General features: G+C 42.7%; 1 protein-coding gene across 1 annotated transcript in view; it reads right to left on the bottom strand.

The window, feature by feature from the left end:
* Positions 1-21,568, bottom strand: part of LOC112260359 (phospholipid phosphatase-related protein type 5-like) — a 58,654-nt gene that overhangs the window by 7,332 nt on the left and 29,754 nt on the right. The window contains exon 5 of the mRNA XM_024435401.1: positions 1,768-1,908. Within this exon, the coding sequence (XP_024291169.1) occupies positions 1,768-1,908 (141 nt within the window). The remainder of the gene's footprint in view (positions 1-1,767; positions 1,909-21,568) is intronic.

Below are 21,568 nucleotides of genomic sequence, written 5' to 3'. Positions count from 1 at the left end.
CCATGGGACCACGCAGCCGTCATATCCCTCAGGAATGAGACGCATTCTGTCTCCTAGAGATGAACGTACTTTGGTGCGAAATGTGCAAATCAATCCCAGAACAACAGCAAAGGACCCAGAACAACAGCAAAGGACCTTGTGAAGATGCTGGAGGAAACAGGTACAAAAGTATCTATATCCACAGTAAAACGAGTCCTATATCGACATAACCTGAAAGGCCGCTCAGAAAGGAAGAAGCCACTGCTCTAAAACAGCCATAAAAAAACAGACAGACTACGGTTTGCAACTGCACATGGGGACAAAGATCGTACTTTTTGGAGAAAGGTTCTCTGGTCTGATGAAACAAAAATAGAACTGTTTGGCCATAATGACCATCGTTATGTTTGGAGGAAAAAGGGGGAGGCTTTCAAGCCGAAGAACACCATCCCAACCGTGAAGCACGGGGTGGCAGCATCATGTTGTGGGGGTGCTTTGCTGCAGGAGGGACTGGTGCACTTCACAAAATAGATGGCACCATGAGGATTGAAAATTATGATGATATATTGAAGCAACATCTCAAGACATCAGTCAGGAAGTTAAAGCTTGGTTGCAAATGGGTCTTCCAAATGGACAATGGGACCAAGCATACTTCCAAAGTTGTGACAAAATGGCTTAAGGACAACAAAGTCAAGGTATTGGAGTGGCCATCACAAAGCCCTGACCTCAATTCTATAGAACATTTGTGGGCAGAACTTAAAAAGTGTGTGTGAGCAAGGAGGCCTACAAACCTGACTCAGTTACATAAGCTCTGTCAGGAGGAATGGGTCAGGAGGAAAATTCACCCAACTTATTGTGGGAAGCTTGTGGAAGGCTAACAGAAATGTTTGATCCAAGTTAAACAATTTAGAGGCAATGCTACCAAATACTAATTGAGTGTATGTCATCTTCTGACCCACTGGGAATGTGATGAAAGAAATAAAATCTGAAATAAATCATTATTTCTACTATTTTTCTGACATTTCACATTCTTAAAATAATGTGGTGATCCTAACTGACCTAAGACAGGGAATTTTACTAGGTTTAAATGTCATGAATTGTGAAAAACTGAGTTGAAATGTATTTGGCTATGGTGTATGTAAACTTTAACTGTATGTGGTAACTGTTGCTCCCAATGTTCTGAACAGTGTTTTAATCAATACACAGCAAATGGGTTACTTAACCCAATTTGACACACAATGTTTATACCCGAACAGCTTTGCTATCAAGACACTTTGTATAGACAGGTAACGAGGCATGCAGGATTTCATTCTTACATGATCAGTTTAAACAGTGTGCGATTTAGCCCAATGTAACAATGTGTGTGGCTTCTTGCTAATCACCTGTATACAGATGATTAGTAGACAGACTATTTTCAGGGACTGGGATTGTGTACCTCTTGCCAGAGGCATTGTAAGAGCTTATAGAAATTTTACCTGGACTACAAAACTAAGAAGATGAGACTCTCAACCCAAAGTGATACATACTTTATATTCCAAACCCCAATGTATATTTTTGTCAATGTTCATATTCTTTGGTCAATTTTCAACCTTCATAATACACATCTGGAAGACATTTTTATCTTTCTATACAGATAATGAAGGATATACTGTATCTGATGTGTCTTTCTGTATGTTGGACACAGCAGAATGGACTGAGGTTGACAAACAAGGTACTCTAGAAAACTGTATTCCAAGCAAAAGCACATTATATTGTATTTAGCCTACTGCAGTGAAGTGTAGCTGAAAATACCTGTGAGGCTATGTACTTCTCCATGGTGTTGTCCATGATGCGGGGCTGGCCCATCATAGGAACACTGCCGACCACTCTCTCCTCCGGTGGTATCTCGTTCAGCAGGGTCTTCCCTTTGAAGTTCTGCACCACCCCTAGAACCTGCACTCACAGCCACGGTCACGGGGCAGACAAAGGAAAATAGATAGGGGGGATAGATGTGCGTGGAAGAGAGAGACAGAAAGAAAGAATAAATAGAGATGTGAGAGAGAGGAGAAGGAGTGGGAGACTTAGTAAGTTAGTTAGGCTGAGATGGAAATAGAGGCTCTGTGGTATTTTTGCAGAGCTGAGTGCCTGGCAGAGTGCCTTTCACTTCTCATAACATGGGTTATGTAAGTATTTTTTTCTATTATAAAGGAATCGCATGGCTTGTTGCCCAAAAACATGAATTTAAGGAGTTTCATCCATTACCAGAGCCCAAATTAGCTTTTTTTGTGAGACGTCTATCTAAGGCAATGTTCAGATGGAGGAGAAATGCAACTCAGAGAACAATGATCATCTAGAGCAGTGGTCACCAACCAGTCGATCGTGGTCATCAACCTGTTCAATCTCTAAGGCATTTGTAGTCATTTACCAAACATTTCTGTAAAAAAAAAATTAACGATAAAGCCTTGCGTTCCTATAATTCTTTCTTTGTTTAGCGCTGTTGGTGGTAGGTGCACATGATTCAGCAGCACTAGCGCCAAGAAGGCAAAGTGTTCCTATTTTGAACCATTTAATGTGTCTGAAGGTAGAACTCTTCATACCCGGCAGGCCCAGAGAGCAAGTGCACCTATAGGCCTATCGCTGGCCAAGCAGATGGTTCAGATCACTGTGTCTGCAGTTTCCTCGAGCCAGAGACATAAAACAAAGCCACTGCAAAGTTGATACTGTGAGATTTCCAAATGTTTAAAACCATGACTAAAGAGAGACAATGAATACAGCAAAGAGCTGCTGTTTTTAAAAGTAAATTCATGTTAAAGTTGCTAATCAGCACTATCAACATTTTATTCAACACTTTTACAAGTCTTAAATGTGTGTTCTCACTACTTCCACTCACGCTACAACCAGCACTGCAGCTGCAATGAATGAGTATAGAAAAGCGTTTCGATAAGCTTGCAAGATTCTCTTTAGCGGCTTGTGTATTTTTTTATATTGAGGAATATTTCATTTCCTCTGGTCATTTTAAAATAAACTATTATTAATGTTAATGCAAATAGTTCGGGTAGCCATTTGATTTCCTGTTCAGGAGTCTTATGGCTTGGGGGTGAAAGCTGTTGAGAAGCCTTTTGGTCCTAGACTTGGCACTCCGGTACAGCTTGCCATGCGGTAGCAGAGAACAGTCTATGACTGGGGTGGCTGGGGTCTTTGACAATTTGTAGGGCCTTCCTCTGACACCGCCTGGTATAGAGGTCCTGGATGGCAGGCAGTTTAGCCCAGTGATGTACTGGGCCGTATGCAGCACCCTCTGTAGTGCCTTGCGGTTGGAGGTCGAATAGTTGCTGTACCAAGCAGTGATGCGACCAGTCAGGAGGTTCTCTATGTTGCAGCTGTAGAACCTTTTGAGAATCTGAGGACCCATGTCAAATCTTTTCAGTCTCCTGAGGGGGAATAGGTTTTGTCGTGCCCTCTTCACGACTGTCTTGGTGTGTTTGAACCATTATAGTTTGATGGTGATGTGGACACCAAGGAACATGAAGCTCTCAACCTGCTCCACTACAGCCCCGTCGATGAGAATGGGGGCGTGCTCGGTCCTCCTTTTCCTGTAGTCCACAATCATCTCCTTTGTTTTGAATACGTTGAGGGAAAGGTTGTTATTCTGGCACCACACGGCCAGGTCTCTGACCTCCTCCCTATAGGCTGTCTCTTTGTTGTCGGTGATCAGGTCTACCACTGTTGTGTAGTCTACAAACTTAATGATGGTGTCGGAACAATGCTTGGCCATGCAGTCGTGGGTGAACAAGGAGTACAGGATGGGACTGAGCACGCAACCCTGAGGGGCGCCAGTGTTGAGGATCAGCGTGGAAGATGTGTTGCTACCTACCCTCACCCCTGGGGGCGGCCCGTCAAGAAGTCAAGGATCCAGATGCAGAGGGACGTGTTTAGTCCCAGGATCCTTAGCTTAGTGATGAACTTTGAGGGCACTATGGTGTTGAACGCTGAGCTGTAGTCAATGAGTAGCATTCTCACATAGGTGTTCCTTTAGTCCAGGTGGGAAAGGACAGTGTGGAGTGCAATAGAGATTGCATCATCTCTGGATCTGTTTGAGCGGTATGCAAATTGGAATGGGTCCAGGGTTTCTGGGATAATGGTGTTAATTTGAGCCATTACCAGCATTTCAAAGCACTTCATGGCTATGGGCAGGTTACCTTAGTGCTCTTGGGCATAGGGACTATGGTGGTCTGCTTGAAGCATGTTGGTATTACAGACTCAATCAGGGACATGTTGAAAATGTCAGTGAAGACACCTGCCAGTTGGTCAGCACATGCTTCGGAGCACAAGTCCTGGCAATCCGTCTAGCCCAGCGGCTTTGTGACTGTTGACCTGTTTAAAGGTCTTACTCATGTTGGTTACAGAGAGCGAGATCACACAGAACATCTGATACTCTCATCAATGCCTCGGTGTTGCTTACCTCGAAGCAAGCATAGAATGTATTTAGCTCATCTGGTAGGCTCGTGTCACTGGGCAGCTCGTGGCTGTGCTTCCCTTTGTAGTCTGTAATAGTTTGCAGGCCCTGCCCTCCTACGAGCGTTGTAGCCGGTGTAGTATGATTCAATCTTGGTCCTGTATTGGCGCTTTGCCTGTTTGATGTTTCGTCGGAGAGCATAGCAGGATTTCTTATAAGCTTCCGGGTTAGAGTCCCACACCTTGAAAGCGGCAGCTCTACCCTTTAGCTCAGTGCGAATGTTCCCTGTAATCCATGGCTTCTGGTTGGGGTATGTACGTACAATCATTGTGGGGACTACATCCTCGATGCACTTATTGACAAAGCCAGTGACTGATGTGGTGTACTCCACATTGCCATCAGAAGAATTCTGGAACATATTCCAGTCTGTGCTAGCAAAACAGTCCTTTAGTTTAGCATCTGCTTCATCGGACCACTTTTTTATAGACAGTCACTGGTGCTTCCTGCTTTAATTTTTGCTTGTAAGCAGGAATCAAGAGGATAGAATTATGGTCAGATTTGCCAAATGGAGGGCGAGGGAGAGCTTTGTACACATCTCTGTGTGTGGAGTAAAGGTGATCTAGAATTTTTTTCCCTCTGGTTGCGCTTTTAACATGCCGATAGAAATGAGGTAAAACTGATTTAAGTTTCCCTGCATTAAAGTCCCCTGCCACTAGGAGCGCTGCCTTTGGGTGAGCGGTTTCCTGTTTGCTTATTTCCTTATACAGCTGACTCAGTGCGGTCTTAGCGCCAGCGTCCGTCTGTGGTGGTAAATAAACAGACACGAAAAAGTAGATGAAATAGTGTGGCAAATAGTGTGGTCTACAGCTTATCATGAGATACTCTACTTCAGGCGAGCAAAATCTAGAGACTTCCTTAGATTTCGTGCACCAGCTGTTGTTTACAAATATACACAGACCGCCCCCCCCTCATCATACCGGAGTGTGCTGTTCTGTCTAGTCGGTGCAGAGTATATCCCACTAGCTGAATGTTTTCCATGTTGTCATTTAGCCACGATTCGGTGAAACATAAGATATTACAGTGTTTGATGTCCCATTGATAGGATATTCGTGATCAATGTTGTCCAATGTTTGTAAATTGGCAAGTAATATTGATGGTAAGGGGCGTCGGCAGATCCTAACGAGGCACCCCGCTCTGTGTCTCTTTCTCTTGCCTATGACGGGGATTTCGGCCTTGTCGGGTGTCTGAAGTACATCCTGTGCGTCTTGCTCTTTGAAGAAAAAAATCTTTGTCTAATCCGAGGTGAGTGGTCACTGTCCTAATATCCAGAAGCTCTTTATGTACAAAATATTATGTACAAAATAAGCTACAAATAACGCAAAAAAAACCCACATAATAGCACAATTGGTTAGGCGCCTGTAAAACGGCTGCCATTTCTTCCGGCACTATCTTAACTCATGACGTTACTACCATGCAGGAATCTGTAGGTAGCTAACCAACCTGGTTTAATGTTAACTACAGTAGCTAACATTAGGCTATAACTAGTCAAGCAAATGGGTCTGAGATACAAATAATAAGATCACACATGGAACAATAGCTAGCTGGCCAGCCAGCTAACGTTAGCTAGCTAACAGTACACTTTAAATTGAAATGAAAACACTTTGACAAAATCTGAAAATGTAGCTAGCTAGACTATCTTACCCGAACTAATCATCGATGGATGCATCTCCTTCGGACGCCATGGTTGCTCTTAGTATGAGGATGGAAACAGGTGTTTTCTCCATCTCCTTAGCTATCATACTCAAATTCCACTTGTCTCAAAACTCAGTCCTCCAGAAAGTGGAGAGCATACACGTAACGTTAGCTAGCTAACAGTACACTTTAACTTGACATTAGGCTTATGAAGTTTTAATACGCAATACATTTTTTTCAAAGCAGCTCGAGAGGACTACCTAGACATACTGACCAGCTCAAATAGAACCAGCTCAAATAGACAGAAGCATGCTATATGGCAGACCAATCCAAACTCAACTCTCGGCATTTCCAGTCTACTTATTATTTTTTATTTTTTACTTTATTTAACCAGGTAGGCCAGTTGAGAACAAGTTCTCATTTGGTAGCAAATAACTGTCATTGGCAGCAAAGAACTGGAAGGAAAGGTGGCCAAAGGAGGTGTTGGCTTTGGGGATGACCAGTGAAATATACCTGCTTGAGCGCGTGCTACGGTTGGGTGTTGCTATGGTGACCAGTGAGCTGAGATAAGGCGGCGCTTTACCTAGGAAATACTTATAGATGACCTGGAGCCAGTGGGTCTGGCGACGAATATGTAGCAAGGACCAGCCAACGAGAGCATACAGGTCGCAGTGGTGGGTAGTATATGGGGCTTTGGTGACAAAACGGATGGCACTGTGATAGACTGCATCCAATCTGCTGAGTAGAGTGTTGAAGGCTATTTCGTAAATTACATCGCCGAAGTCAAGGATCGGTAGGAAATAGGAAGCCGATTCTAGATTTAACTTTGGATTGGAGATGCTTAATGTGAGTCTGGAAGGAGAGTTTACAGTCTAGCCAGACACCTAGGTATTTATAGTTGTCCACATATTCTAAGTCAGAACCGTCCAGAGTAGTGATGCTAGTCGGGCGGGCGGATGAGGGCAGCGATTGGTTGAAGAGCATGCATTTAGTTTTACTAGCATTTAAGAGCAGTTGGAGGCCACGAAAGGAGTGTTGTATGGCGTTGAAGCTCGTTTGGTTTGTTAACACAGTGTCCAAAGAAGGGCCAGATGAATACAGAATGGTGTCGTCTGCGTAGAGGTTGATCAAAGATTCACCAGCAGCAAGAGCGACATCATTGATATATACAGAGAAAGGAGTCGGCCCGAGAATTTAACCCTGTGGCACCCCCATAGAGACTGCCAGAGGTCCGGACAACAGGCCCTCCAATTTGACACACTGAACTCTATCTCAGCCAATCACTGAACTCTATCTCAGCCAATCATGGCTAGTGGGAAGGTTGCTGTCTATTTATGTGGCCAAACCAACTAGGCTTGTCATTTAACAATTTTATTTGTATTTACAGATGGCATACAAGTTTGTTATTAAAGCACATGAAAGTTCACATGTTCCAGAAGGCATTTCTTCTGTTTAAACTTTTTTAAAGTTTAAACGGCTCTCCTGTGAAGTAGTGACCCCCGACATATGCAGTCAATTGAAATAAATTCATTAGGCCCTAATCTATGGATTTTACGACTGGGAAGGAGCGCAGCCATGGGTGGGCCTGGGATGGTATAGGCTCACCCAACTGGGAGCCAGGCCTACCTACTGGGGAGAAAGGCCCAGCCAATCAGAATGGGTTTTCCCCACAAAAGGGCTTTATTACAGACAGAAATACTCCTCAGTTTCATCAGCTGTCTGGGTGGCTGGTCTCAGACGATCCCGCTGGTGAAGAAGCCGGAAGTGGAGGTCTTGGGCTTGCGTGGTTACACGTGGTCTGTGGTTGTGAGGTCGATTGGATGCACTGCCAAATTCTCTAAAATGACGTTAACATTAAAATCTCTGGCAACAGCTCTGGTGGACATTCCTGCAGTCAGCAAGCCAATTGCATGCTCTCTCAAACTTGAGACATCTGTGGTATTGTGTTGTGTGACAAAACTGCAGATTTTAGAGTGGCTTTTTATTGTCCCCAGCACAAGGTGCACCGGTGTAATGATCATGCTGTTGAATCAGCTTCTAGATATGCCACACCTGTCAGGTGGATGGATTATCTTGGCAAAGGATAAATGCTCACTAACCCGGATGTAAACATATTTGTACACAAAATTTGAAAGAAATAAGCTTTTTGTGCATATGGAAAATTTCTGGGAACTTTTATTTCAGCTCATGCAACATGGGACCAATACGTTACATGTAGCATTTATATTTTTGTTCAGTATAATGTCAAAATGCTCTGAGAAGAACAGCATTGGCAAGTCAATTCAAGCAAAGCCAGTATGCAGTAATAATGTATTGGGCCTATAGCCTACTTCGCAAACCTCATTGCTACAGAACTGTTTTTTAACAAGTTAATGTTGCATTCGCTTATGTTTTTTTAAAGTAATGTTTAATAGATCCTGCCTTGCTTTTGGACTCAGAAAGTGATCTTGACTCAGAAAAGGTTGGTGACCACTGATCTAGAGGGACTCTCCCATTACCATTACAAGGCCAAACGGCCCTGCAGTCATTTGTTGACTTATATCCCAACAATAAATAATACCGTATGTGTGGTACTTTTCAGTATATGGGTCAGTATACTTCCGCTTCAGATATGGTATGTTATGAAATTGCAATGTAGTAATAATAGTTTGTGCGCAAGTTGTAATCTTACGCCACGGCACTAAATTATATACACATGCATGACTGAACACTGCATGTGAGAGTGAATAACACAAGCAGGGCACAGGCGTACAGAGAATTGACAAAAGTAGGGCACATCAAAGGTAAAAGACATATTTGACTTAACGTGAGACACATACACATGTTGTGAATACATCCAGGAAATAGCATTCTGTCGTTATATGTTCATGTACTCTATAACACTTTAGGGGGAAAAACATGCAGTCACACACAAGACACAGACATGGATGCAAGTAAACCTGCACACACACACCTTTACCCCATGGCCCAGGCACCCTGCGGTTTTCACACACACACCTTCACACACACACACACACACACACACACACACACACACACACACACACACACACACACACACACACACACACACACACATGGCCCAGGCACCCTGCTGTTTTCTGTTAGGCACTGTGCTTTCTTGCTGATGATGCGTGATGTGCGCCTGCTCGCCTGTTATACGGTGGTTTGATCTCCGATATCTCCTGCTGGGTCCTTTCCCACCTTTCCCCATTCTCGTTAACTAGGTCATACTAGACTGTGTTCCAAATGGCACCCTATCCCCTACATAGTGCACTACTTTTGACAAGGGCCGTTAGAAAAGTGGTGCACTACATAGGGAATAGGGTGCCATTTGGGACGCACAGTAGCACAACCCTCCGCCTCTCCTCTACCCAAGGATATACTACAACTCTCCACCTATCCTGTCAGAAATGGATGATCTTTGTGCTAGTAGTAATTTAGACTTGTTGAGGATAAACATGCCATGAGCAGCAACTTTGCACTAATGTTTCCACACTCAATTTGTATGCACAACCAATTAAGCAAGATTTCTCCATAGACTAGTGCTCTGAAATCCAAGAAACTCAAGCAAATCTAACGGTTTTCATACTCGCTCTAGCAAGAGACACACCAACTAATACGTGTATTGCAGAGATATCAAAAGGAGCCCACTCATAGAGGAGCTCAGTCACTTTCCCTATACTAAACACAACAGATCCACATGGCCCTACTGTGTTCATCTGAGCCAATTATCCAGCCATACTAGGGGGAAAACCCAGTGTTTTCCATAAGTGCTGGCCCGTCGGCTAAATAGACAATAACAGAGTCATTGTAAGCTGGTTACTTTTTCCACTTCATAAATGAACTAGGTTTCTTTTCATTTAGATGTTTCAATTCGCTAGTCAGAAAAATCCGTAGTCTTCTCCCGCTAGAATGAACGATGTGCATCTTACATTGATCTATTGGTAGGACAGGCACCTGTCAGTCACAAAGCGAGCAATGACAGGGAGACTGCTGGTTTGTACAGTTTTTCAATCTGCTGTCTGTTCCACCTCTTGGTACCGGTGTTATTTTTGTGCCCTGTGGTTGGCTGAAGTCAAATCTATTTATGGAGGAGAGCATGATGCTTCTTCCTCATCTCCTGTGAGTGAATTTACACGTCCTATGTAATGTAACTGGTAACGATGAGTTGAAATCCACTTAATTATTGTTTTGTGGCACGTGCATATACTGGTAGGCTGCTACTGCTTTTTGCCGATTATCTGCAGATAAATTATGAAAACATTCAACGGCGTTGAATCCTCACTGCAGGATCAATAGGAAGTGAAGAGAGTGCCTCAGTCTGGTCCAAAATACGATAAAAGCCAACAGATTTGCATTTGTATTTATTAAGGATCCCCATTAGCTGCTGCCAAGGTCCAAACTGGATTAAGGCAATTACATCAACCAACATGTACTGCTTTATTTAACATCATACAACACATTATTACACCACTACTCTACTACTACATAATTACAATACAAAATATATAATTCCATAATATTTCAACATTACAATGTACGTCTGTGTAGTGTGTTTAGAACATGTTAGCATATGCGTATGCGTGCCTGTCCTTGTTGTTCCATAAGGTGTAGTTTTATCTGATTTTTAAATCTGATTTTACTGCTTGCTTGAGTTACTTGATGTGGAATAGAGTTCCATGTAGTCATGGCTCTATGTAGTACTGTGTGTTTCCCAGAGTCTGTTCTGGACTTGGGGACTGTGAAGAGACCCCTGGTGGCATGTCTCGTTGGGTATGCATGGGTGTGCTAGCCGTTTGAACAGACAGATCGGTGCTTTCAACAAGTCAATACCTCTCAAAAAGACAAGCAGTGATGCAGTCAATCGCTTCTCTATTTGGAGCCAGGAGAGATTGACATGCATGTTATTGATGTTAGCTCTAAGGGCCAGAGGTACATTTAAGGGCCAGAGGTGCTGCTCTGTTCTGGGCCAATTGTAATTTTACTGTGTCCCTCTTTGTGGCAATTGACCATATGACTGGACAGTAGTCCAGGTGCAATAAAACTAGGGCCTGTAGTACTTGTTTTGTTGATAGTGAAGCTACCGTTGAATCAATATGTTTTGACCATGACAGTTTACAATCCAGGGTGACATGAAGCAGTTGCTCAATTTCCACATTACTCATTACAAGATTTAGTTGAGGTTTAGGTTTTAGTTAATGATTTGTCCCAAATACAATGGTTTTAGTTTTAGAAATATTTAGGACTAGCTTATTACTTGCCACCCATTCTAAAACTGACTGTAGCTCTTTCTTAAGTATTGTTGTGATTTAACTTGCTGTGGTAGCGGTCGTGTATAATGTTGAGTCATCAGCATACATAGACACACACAGGTCATTAGTAAACAGCTGCCCTGGGGTGTGCCCGACACTACCTGGATTATGTTGAAGAGAATTCTATTAAAGAACACCCTCTGTGTTCGGTTAGATCAATAAATCAATAACATATACATATATGTTTTTTCAGCAGTCAAAAGTCTAGCAAAAGTTTTTATTATCAATTTCTTGATTGAACGCCATTGAACACCATTTATTGAACACTCACCTTCAACAACATAGTGTCCTTCAAGCTCATCACTAAGCTCGGGGCCCTTGGTCTGAACCGCGCCCTGTGCAACTGGGCCTGGACTTCCTGACGGGCCGACGCCAGGTGGTGAAGATAGGCAACAACAATCCCGCCAAGCTGATCCTCAACACAGTGCCCCAAAAGGGTGCATGCTCAGCCCCCTACTTCCTCTCCCTGTTCAAGATCATCACTAAGCTCGGGGCCCTGGGTCTGAAGCCCGACCTATGCAACTATCCTGGACTTCCTGACTGGCCGACCCCAGGTGGTAAAGGTAGGCAACAACACCTCCGCCACGATGATCCTCGCCATGGGGGCCCCACAAAGGTGCGTGCGCAGCCCCCTCCTGTACACCCTTGACTGCGTGGCCAGACACGTCTCCAACTCAATCATCAAGTTTGCTGATGACACAACAGTGCCTGATCACCAACATGCTTCAATCATGTTTCAAGTTTTATTAGTTGTATGTACAGGATACACATGGTATACACTGTCCAACGAAATGCTTACTTGCAGGTTCCTTCTCGACAATGCAACAACAATAAGAAATAAGAAAATAAAAATATGAACATAAAGTAAATGGCTGAGTAGAATAGAATAGACATTTTAGCATAATTATAATACAGGAAGGCACAATTTATAGTACAATATTTACACAAGGAGGGATTGGAGGGCAAGTGTTTAAATTGTGCAGTATGAGCAAATCGAGTCTGGTAGCAGTCATTGTAATTTGTGTGTAGCATGAATGCATATACTCTATGTGTGTGTGCACCACACAGGTGGATTTGCGGAGCTCCTACCTACTTGCATTCTACGCGTTGCGCGACACAGAGTCGTCGGGGTTCGTTCTGCTGACATTGAATTCTGAACTACGGGCTCTCAGCAAGGTATGGATTTCTCAGTTCATCCAGGTTTTTGGGTTGGGGTATGTCCAGATTGTTATTGTGGGTACATCATCATCAACGCATTTCCTAATGAAGTCCGTGACTGACGATGTATATTCCTCAATGTCGATGAATGAATCCTGGGTTGAGGAATCTTTGAGCATATTCCAATCAGTATTTTCAAAAACAGTCCTGCAAGCATCGAGTCTGCCTCCTATGTCCAGCGCCTCACTATTCTCTGTATTGATGGCTCCCTCTTGAGTTGCTGCTTGTAGGCATGGAGAAGGAACAGAGAGACGCTATCTGATTGGCCGAAGTGAGGGTGGGGGATGGCGTTTTACACATCACGGCTGTTTGCGTACACATGGTCCAGCACCACGTTGTTTCCATTCGTGTGGCAGTTTACATGTTGGCGATACTTTGGAATCATTTGTTTACAATTTGCTTGGTTAAAATCTCCCACGGCAATCAAGACTGCTTCCAGGTGAGACAATTCTTGCTGGTTAATTAATGTGCTTATATAGTTCAGTAAGTGCGGCCTTGATGTGTGCTTGTAGGGGTATGTACACAGCTGTGATAATAACAAGTGAATTCCCTCGACATATCGTGGGGTCGGTATTGAGGCATCGGAAACTTCCATGTCAGGTGAACAGGAGCTCGAGACGTTTTCAACTTCGGTACACAAGGAATTGTTAACGAGGAAGCATTCACCTTCCACCATACCCTAATCAGAAGCCACCATACGATCCATACGCAAAATTACAAAGCACAGTCGAGTGAATTGTATGTAAGCCATGTGTCTGTATAAACAAAGATACAGCATTCCCTGATGTCCTTCTGTAATTGAAGTTTCTTTTCCAGCAATTGGATATTAGTCATCAGGATACAAGGAATCATACCACAGGAGGTTGGTGGCACCTTAATTGGGGAGGACGGGCTCGTGGTAATGGCCGGAGCATTATGACTGGAATGGTGTCAAATACATCAAACACATGGTTTGATAACACTCCATTTACTCCGCTCCATACATTATTATGAGCCGTCCGCCCCGCGACAGCAGCCTCCACTGAATCATACCTGTAGGTCTATTCATGGGTGCCTGACTTTGTATCTGGCGGGGGGTCTGAGGGTCCTCCCCCTGAAAATGTAGCATTTTTAAAACCATTTCCTGTGATTCGATATTTTTTCTCAACAGGGAATCAATGTTTACTTGAAAGAACACAAAAGATGTTATTAGGTTTTTGCCACAATACATTAAATTGAAGTGCAGACTAGATTTAGATTTTGCTGCAATAAATTCAATTAAAATAGTAGACTAGACTAGTTTTTCTGACTTGACTACTAATCTACAGCCTTTCTCTAAGTCCCACCCACAGTGATTGACAGGTCTGAAACCCTAACAACTCTGTGACTCAAAAACACCCTGCCCCCTCCCCTGACAGTCCCACCCACAGTGATTGATTGAAAGTACAAACTGTTAAAGGGATAGTTCACCCAAATTACAAAATGACATTGCTTTCCTTACCCTAAGTGTCCACAGCAGCAGAGCCAATAAAATACATTCAGTGCAATCGGAAAGTATTCAGACCCCTTGACTTTTTCCACATTTTGTTACATTACGGCCTTATTCTAAAAAGTATTAAATCATCAATCTACATGCAAAACCCCATAATGACAAAGCAACAACTGTTTTAAATGTACAAATAACAAACAGAAATTCCTTATTTACATAAGTATTGCTATGAGACTCAATTGAGCTTGGGTGCATCCTGTTTCCATTGATCATCCTTGAGATGTTTCTACAACTTGATTGGAGTCCACCTGTGGTAAATTCAATTGATTGGACATGATTTAGAAAGGCACACACCTGTCTATATAAGGTCCGACAGTCGACCAAGCCATGATGATTGAAGAAATTGTCCAGCTCCGAGACAGGGGAAAGGGTACCAAAAAATGTCTGCAGCATTGAAGGTCCCGAAGAACACAGTGGCCTCCATCATTTTTAAATGGAAGAACTTTGGAACCGCCAAGAATCTTCCTAGAGCTGGCCGCCCAGCCAAACTGAGCAATCAGGCAAGGGCCTTATTCAGGGTGGTGACCAAAAACCAGATGATCACTCTGACAGAGCACCAGAATTCCTCTGTGCAGATGGGAGAACTTTCCAGAAGGACAACCGTCTCTGCAGCACTCCACCAATCAGGCCTTTATGGTAGAGTGACCAGACAGAAGACACACCTCAGTAAAAGGCACATGACAGCCTGCTTGGAGTTTACCAAAAGGTACCTAAATTACTTTCAGACCATGAGCAACAAAATTCTCTGGTCTGATGAAAACAAGATTGGCCTCTTTGGCCTGAATGCCAAGTGTCAAGTCTGGAGGAAACCTGGAACCATCCCTACGATGAAGCATGGCGGTGGCAGCAGCATCATGCTGCGGGGATGTTTTTCAGCGGCAGACTAGACAGGATCGAGGGAAAGATGAATGGTGCAAAGGACAGAGAGATCCTTGATGAAAACCTGCTCCAGAGCGCTCAGGACCTCAGACTGGGACGAAGGACCAACTTCCAACAGGAAAACGACCCTAAGCACACAGCCAAGACAACGCAGGAGTGGCTTTGGGACAAGTCTCTGAAAATCCTTGAGTAGCCCAGCCAGAGCCCGGACTTGAACCCGATCAAACAACTCTGGAGAGACCTGACAATAGCTGTGTAGCAACGCTACCCATCCAACCTGACAGAGCTTGAGAGGATCTGCAGAGAAGAATGGGAGAAACTCTGCCAAGCTTTTAGTGTCACACCCAAGAAGACTCGAGGCTGTGATTGCTGCTTCAACAAAGTACTGAGTAAAGGGTCTGAATACTTATGTAAATGCATTATTTCTGGGGGGTTTTGTTTCATAAATGTGCAGTTTTTGCTTTGTCATTATGGGGTATTGTGTGTATATTGATGAGGGGGAAAAAAACAATTTCATCCATTTTAGAATAAAGGTTTTAAAATAACAAAATGTGTAAAAAGTAAAGGGGTCTGAATACTTTCCGAATGCACTGTCATTTGACAAACAAACATTATTGTGGCAATTCATATATTGCAGTAAAACTGTAAATATGACTTTAATCTCAAGAGGACACAGGTTAAATGTTAAAAAAAGGTTATCTTACTTAGAAAAATTGTCCTGATCATATAGGCCTATAGACGATATCTGAAACACTGAATTCATACATTTTCAGTAATTTTAATTGTAAAGTAATGTCTTTTTACTCAATACCACAATCTTAGAGGTAAAGTTGTTATAGTATTCAAATTAGCTGTGTATTTCAAGGCATTCGAATGTACCAGAGGCCACAAAAATAGAGCTTGTTCTGCAATGTTTTCCCCCCGAACCTCTTAAGCCCAGAACTCCCTGGTTGGTTACTTTTGTTATTTGGCTGGCTACTCCATGTACTTACAGAAAACAGAACTGAACCATGACCATTGATTTTCCAGGTTTTCCACCCAGATCTACAGTAGATAGTTAAACAGGGATCAATCTATGACAGTCTTAAGATTAATCATTGGGAGGAAATGGTAAAACAGGCCTTAGATCAGTGCTTAGAGGAAATGTCATCCTACATCTTGTGGCTATCCCTGGTGCCTCTTTTTTTAAAGATGGTGAGAGAAAAGGGTCACACACAGGGTTGTATTCACTACCCAGCAAACAGGGGACGTCCGAAGGACATTCTGCAAAGTTCCCATTAGGTCCCTTTAAGGGTTTTGGCGAGACTTTATCCAACTCACGTTCTGGGAACGTTCCAGGAATATTAAAACATATCGTTAACCTCGGGACCAGAAGAGGATGTTCAGTATAGGTCCCGGTTTGGTCACAGTATAACTTTATAACAAGTTATTATGATGTCCATTACATGCTGACCTCACCGCCCGCGTTTTGTGTGCCAAAAGTTGTCAGGATTTTGTTTCATGGTCATCTGGAGGTTTGTGTAGTTCCCGCATTTACCCAGGGACGTCCACAAGGACGTTTTTAGGATGTTCTTGGGCATTGTATTATGGTCCCCTGGAGATTTTGTCTAGTTCCCGGTATGTTCCAGGGGCATCCCAGAGGATGTTATTAGGACAGTCTTGGAATGTGGTGTCATAGTCTCCTACAGATTGTCATCTCTGCATTCATCTCATATAAAATATTCATAGAGCAGTCTTTTCTATTTCCTGAAATCTTACCAAGGTACGTTCAAGACCAGCATTTCCCACTTACACAATATCATGCAAATGAGTTATGTAGGCAAATTTACTTGGACCAGAATAAGTCATTTCTTTTCTTTCACTTTGAAAATGTGGAGGACGTTGTGTAGATCAGTAGGGGGAAAAAAGTCTAACCTAAACACTTTTTAGATTTAAGGCAGCAAAATGTGAAGACTGTGCAAGGGATGTGTAGACTTTCACCTTGGACTGTAGAGAGTTCAAACATGTTACATGTAAAACGTATGTACATGTGACCACAGAGAAGGCCTTATCATGAAGAGTTAATGTAGCAAGCATATAATAAGCATGTAATACATACTGTTGGAATCGGCAAAACTTTGAACGCTATGGTATCGGTTCTAATAAAAAAGTATTAAGTGCCGTGACCAATTAATTATTATCCGGGGAAGTGTGTAGTGCTATCTTCGAAAATAGTTCCTAGAAGGTGTGTATTATAGTGAAGAAATCTAAAATACCCTGAACACCGTCGGGAGTGTTCAGGAATAATAACTGTTGATATGGCGACAAACAGACCCGTTTCTCCCTGTAAAATAGAGCTAGCAGATTTTAGTACAAGTATGGAGGCGCTAAAAGAAGCGCACAAGAATTCTACCAATTCGACTGGAATATGGGAAAAATGTTGCAAATTAGATCAAATTGGACTACATTTTCCTGCTGACGGAGAATTCAAAAAATTCAGGGAGGCAATTATGACTTGGCATAAAAACATACAACCAGAATCAAAAGCTCAATATACCAGCGTTTTGATGTCAGCATTCTATCAACAGAAAATGCATCACAATAAACCCGGACTGAGTAGTAGTACGTTGCTACGGGAGTGTATTGATAGAATTTGCACTTCTGCTTTGATGGCAGGTTTTAACCCTGTGATCAAACCGGTAATTGCGTGGTAGTATATTTAATTCAAGACGATGTTTTGAGAGTGGAATATAACTCCGCTCAACTCGCAGACGGGCGAGGGGTTAATAGGGCCATTGAGAAAATCACTACCTATAGTTTCAATGGCCAAGATAAGACAAAAAAACTTAGCGGAAAAGCATCAAAGCGTAGGGAGACTGAGTCCTGTTTTAGGAGTGGCGCTATTGGTCATTGAAAAAGGGACTGGAGAAAATGCTGCCAGGCAAGCGTTTGCATCATTTTCAAAAGCGCAACAACAAATCCTCCGGAAAGTAGAAGGAATGGAACTTTCACCGAGCGGTGTATAGTCTCTGTTCTATTGGTGTATAGTCTCTGTTCTATCAATAAGTGGTTCATAGACATTTTATGTGCGAGACTGCAACACATTGGTAGACAATTTGGCCTAACAGGGTCATAAAGCATCATATGACAAAGCACAACTACCAAAGCAAGAGGTAACTTATTTTGGGGTTTTGATTTCTAAGGGCATGATACACATTACCGGGGATCGGGTAGAAACAATGCGTTCTTTGGCATGACCAAACACTCCTCGCACGCTCAGGAAAACCTCAGGAGTTTTCAATTTTGTAAGACATTTTATTTCATCATTCTCTGAAATTGTTGAGACACTTACAAAGTTGACGAAAGGGGGGATCAAGAGTGTGAGGAAGCTTTTTTCGAGTTAAAGAAGCAATTGTGTCAAGTGCCAGCATTGGGATTGCCAAATCTAAAATGATCTGTTAAAAAATGTTGTTCGTGAACAGGGAAAATATTGTAGCGCGAAGGTTACGCAAAAATGAAGAGGGCCAAGGGGAATGCTACCGTACCTTAGAGAGGTACAGGCGACAGAAACGGTGTTGCATAACACGGCTTCCATTACAATGGGTCAAAAAGTTGATTTGTATGTTACACACGCAGTAGCAACCATAGTGAACATCACATGAAAATGTACAATTTCAGGAGATTGGTGCTTTGAAACCTGCGTTGTTAATGCTGTTGTCTGGGGAGGGTGAATCACATACATGTGACCCAGATCAGATTACTCCAAAACCTAGGCCTGATTTGCAAGAGACAGCATTGGAATCGGGAAAAATATTGTATACAGATGGCTCTAGTGACATGAACACTGAAGGGAAGAGAGTAACATAACGGGGTACGCTGTGTGTGGTATGCATTTGGAGTAGTTCATGATTTCGGTACATTGTGGTCACAACGGGGCATGTTAACAGCGACAGGAACATCATTAGAAATGGTCTGGAGGTAGAGGCATTATCAGAAGCATGTCAGTTACCCAGTAAATTAACAGTGGTGAAATGTGAAGCTCATACTAGTCGTACAGGTAAAATCGCCATAAGGAATCGTAAAGCAGACAGAATGGCTGCCTTGGTGAGAGAAAGTGTTAGAGAACCACATGTATATATTGCGGATTCCTTACGATGACAAATTGGCTAAATTTGCCACAGGAAAACATATTTTGGGTTGAAGAATCAAGGCGAAATGCCAGGGGAATGGATTCTAAAGGTAAAATATTTCAATTATATGGCCAAGCACTCCTTGCAAATGCAGAAGGCCTTAGGGTTTGTTTAAATCAGACATTTTATGTGGTTTTATTTTTAAATAAATTTACATTTGATGTCTCATTCTGGAATGGAATTCTAGAATGGACGAAAGAGTGGAGGGGTCACGAGGAATTAGTATAGGGGTTACCTAACCTAAAATGAACTGGGATCATGAGGAATTGGTATAGGGCATACCAAACCTAAAATTTACTTTTCATATTTTATGTGGTGTGGTGGTTATGGAGAATCATGGGGAAAAGGAGACCAGTGAATCGTTAGACTCGGTGGAGAGATACTGTCGCCATGTTGTGGGATTTATTGTATGGGGTCTTTTGAATGCAGTTAAATTGGGTATGCAGGAGGATGGAAATGTTTTGAAGAGGTATTTAAATGGTTTCCAAAGGAAAGGGAAAGGAAGGGAGAGGAAACATTTAATGGTGTAGAAAGCTCTGTACACAAAAAAAATCCTAATGAGAAATGATCACCCTCATTAGAAATTGACGGAACAGGGGGATTTCATTATAAAATTCACGAGAAACACCATTCCCTATCCAAATTGTATCATTACTTTAGGAAATTATGATTATTTCCGTAGGGAGTTGTAAAGAGTTGTAAGTCTAAGTTGATTAGTTATTCGAATTTGTTCATTTTTGATTTAACATGTTTTTGTTTAATCACGTGTATGAAAGGGGAAAATGACCAGTTCCCTGAGGTCCTGGTCTTTGGGTACTTATACAGTGGTACTGTGTTCAGGCTGCATATAGAAAGGCAAACAGGGATGACAGTTACTTCAAATGGATTGTGATATATGTATTGCTGATTTCATGTTGTGTTTTTGTTTTGATACAAATATCACCAGATTGGGATCCGGGAGTGGGAATACGGGATCTGGGAGTGGGAATACGGGATCCGGGAGTGGGAATACGGGATCCGGGAGTGGGAATACGGGATCCGGGAGTGGGAATCCGGGAGTGGGAATCCGCCCTGCTAACTATTTAGACCGCATTGAGATATTGATCTTTCTTTACCAGGCCAATCATGACAGGAATACAGGGACAAGGGGGGGGCTGTATTGAGAAGAGTTATGACCAGCAATAAAAGGTTGTTTATAAATATATGTTCTAACAGGGATGATCTGTGCTAAGTTGGTCAACTGGAATTGGAGCCCTAGACTCAAAGTCAGCACTGAGGTCAGTCAATCTAAATATGGGTTGGAGAATTTATCAAACGTTTCAGTTGTGATTGGGATACTTATCTCTGAGTGTCATCCTGAGGGGAGGTGGTTTGTTTGGGGGGGAAAATCACTGGATGAAAGCTTGGGACAACCATGAACATTTGAACTGTTTTTACTCTGCATTCAGAATTGTTACGTTACATCGCATCAATGAGTTGTGCTAAGCTATTAAACATGTACTTTGTGTTAGTATGTTTATAACTGTAGAAAATGCATTAGGAGTATAGTGTGTTATGGGTTAGATGTAATGATGGAGGAGTATCATTCCCCGGAGACTGTATATTGTTACAGGAGACCGCTCATGGAAGAGGGAGAGCAGCTAACTGTACACAATATGGGGATTTAGTTGAACATTACACATACCTAGATCGTGGTAAACAGTAGAAGAGATAGTGGTGGCATTTCAGACACTATGGTAAAGCTTTCAGGACACCTGAGACTCAGACTTTTGTTAGTTTGGATATTAATCCCAACTCATTCATTTTTCTCCAATTTCTAACAGCCGGTGAACATTTGACAGATTACATGCAGGAGGTGTTCTCACGGCAGGCGCTGTAGGGACAGTAACTGAAGGAGCTGTAGGGACAGTAACTGAAGGAGCTGTATTAGTAGCGAAGGATGCTATATTGATAGCATGGAATTGGGCTACTGCACTATTGTCATGGGCCATGTTGGAAGTAGCAATGGTTACTAAGTAGCAATGGTTACTTTCGTAGCATTGTTGGGATATCAGTTTATGATGACTCATGTCACATGGATTAGTAACTGGTAACTGGGGGGCTGATGGGAGGACAGGGGATGTGGTTATTCAAATATCACAAATGATGTTGTCAGGAAATGACCCATGTGCTGCAGTGTGTATATCCTCAGGTGGAAGCAGAGGTATAACCAAGGGCACGGGCTGAATACTGGAGAATGAGTGTACATCAAGAGACACCAGGCGGGGGTGTTGGGACAGCGTTGGTTTGGGACCCACACTACTCCATACAGTACCTGCAGTGGTAAAGATCGTCATGTCTCTCCTTGGGGGGGGTG

Source organism: Oncorhynchus tshawytscha, linkage group LG10, assembly GCF_018296145.1.
Source record: "Oncorhynchus tshawytscha isolate Ot180627B linkage group LG10, Otsh_v2.0, whole genome shotgun sequence".
Classification (NCBI taxonomy): Eukaryota; Metazoa; Chordata; class Actinopteri; order Salmoniformes; family Salmonidae; genus Oncorhynchus; species Oncorhynchus tshawytscha.
This window is presented reverse-complemented; position numbering and strand designations above follow the sequence as displayed.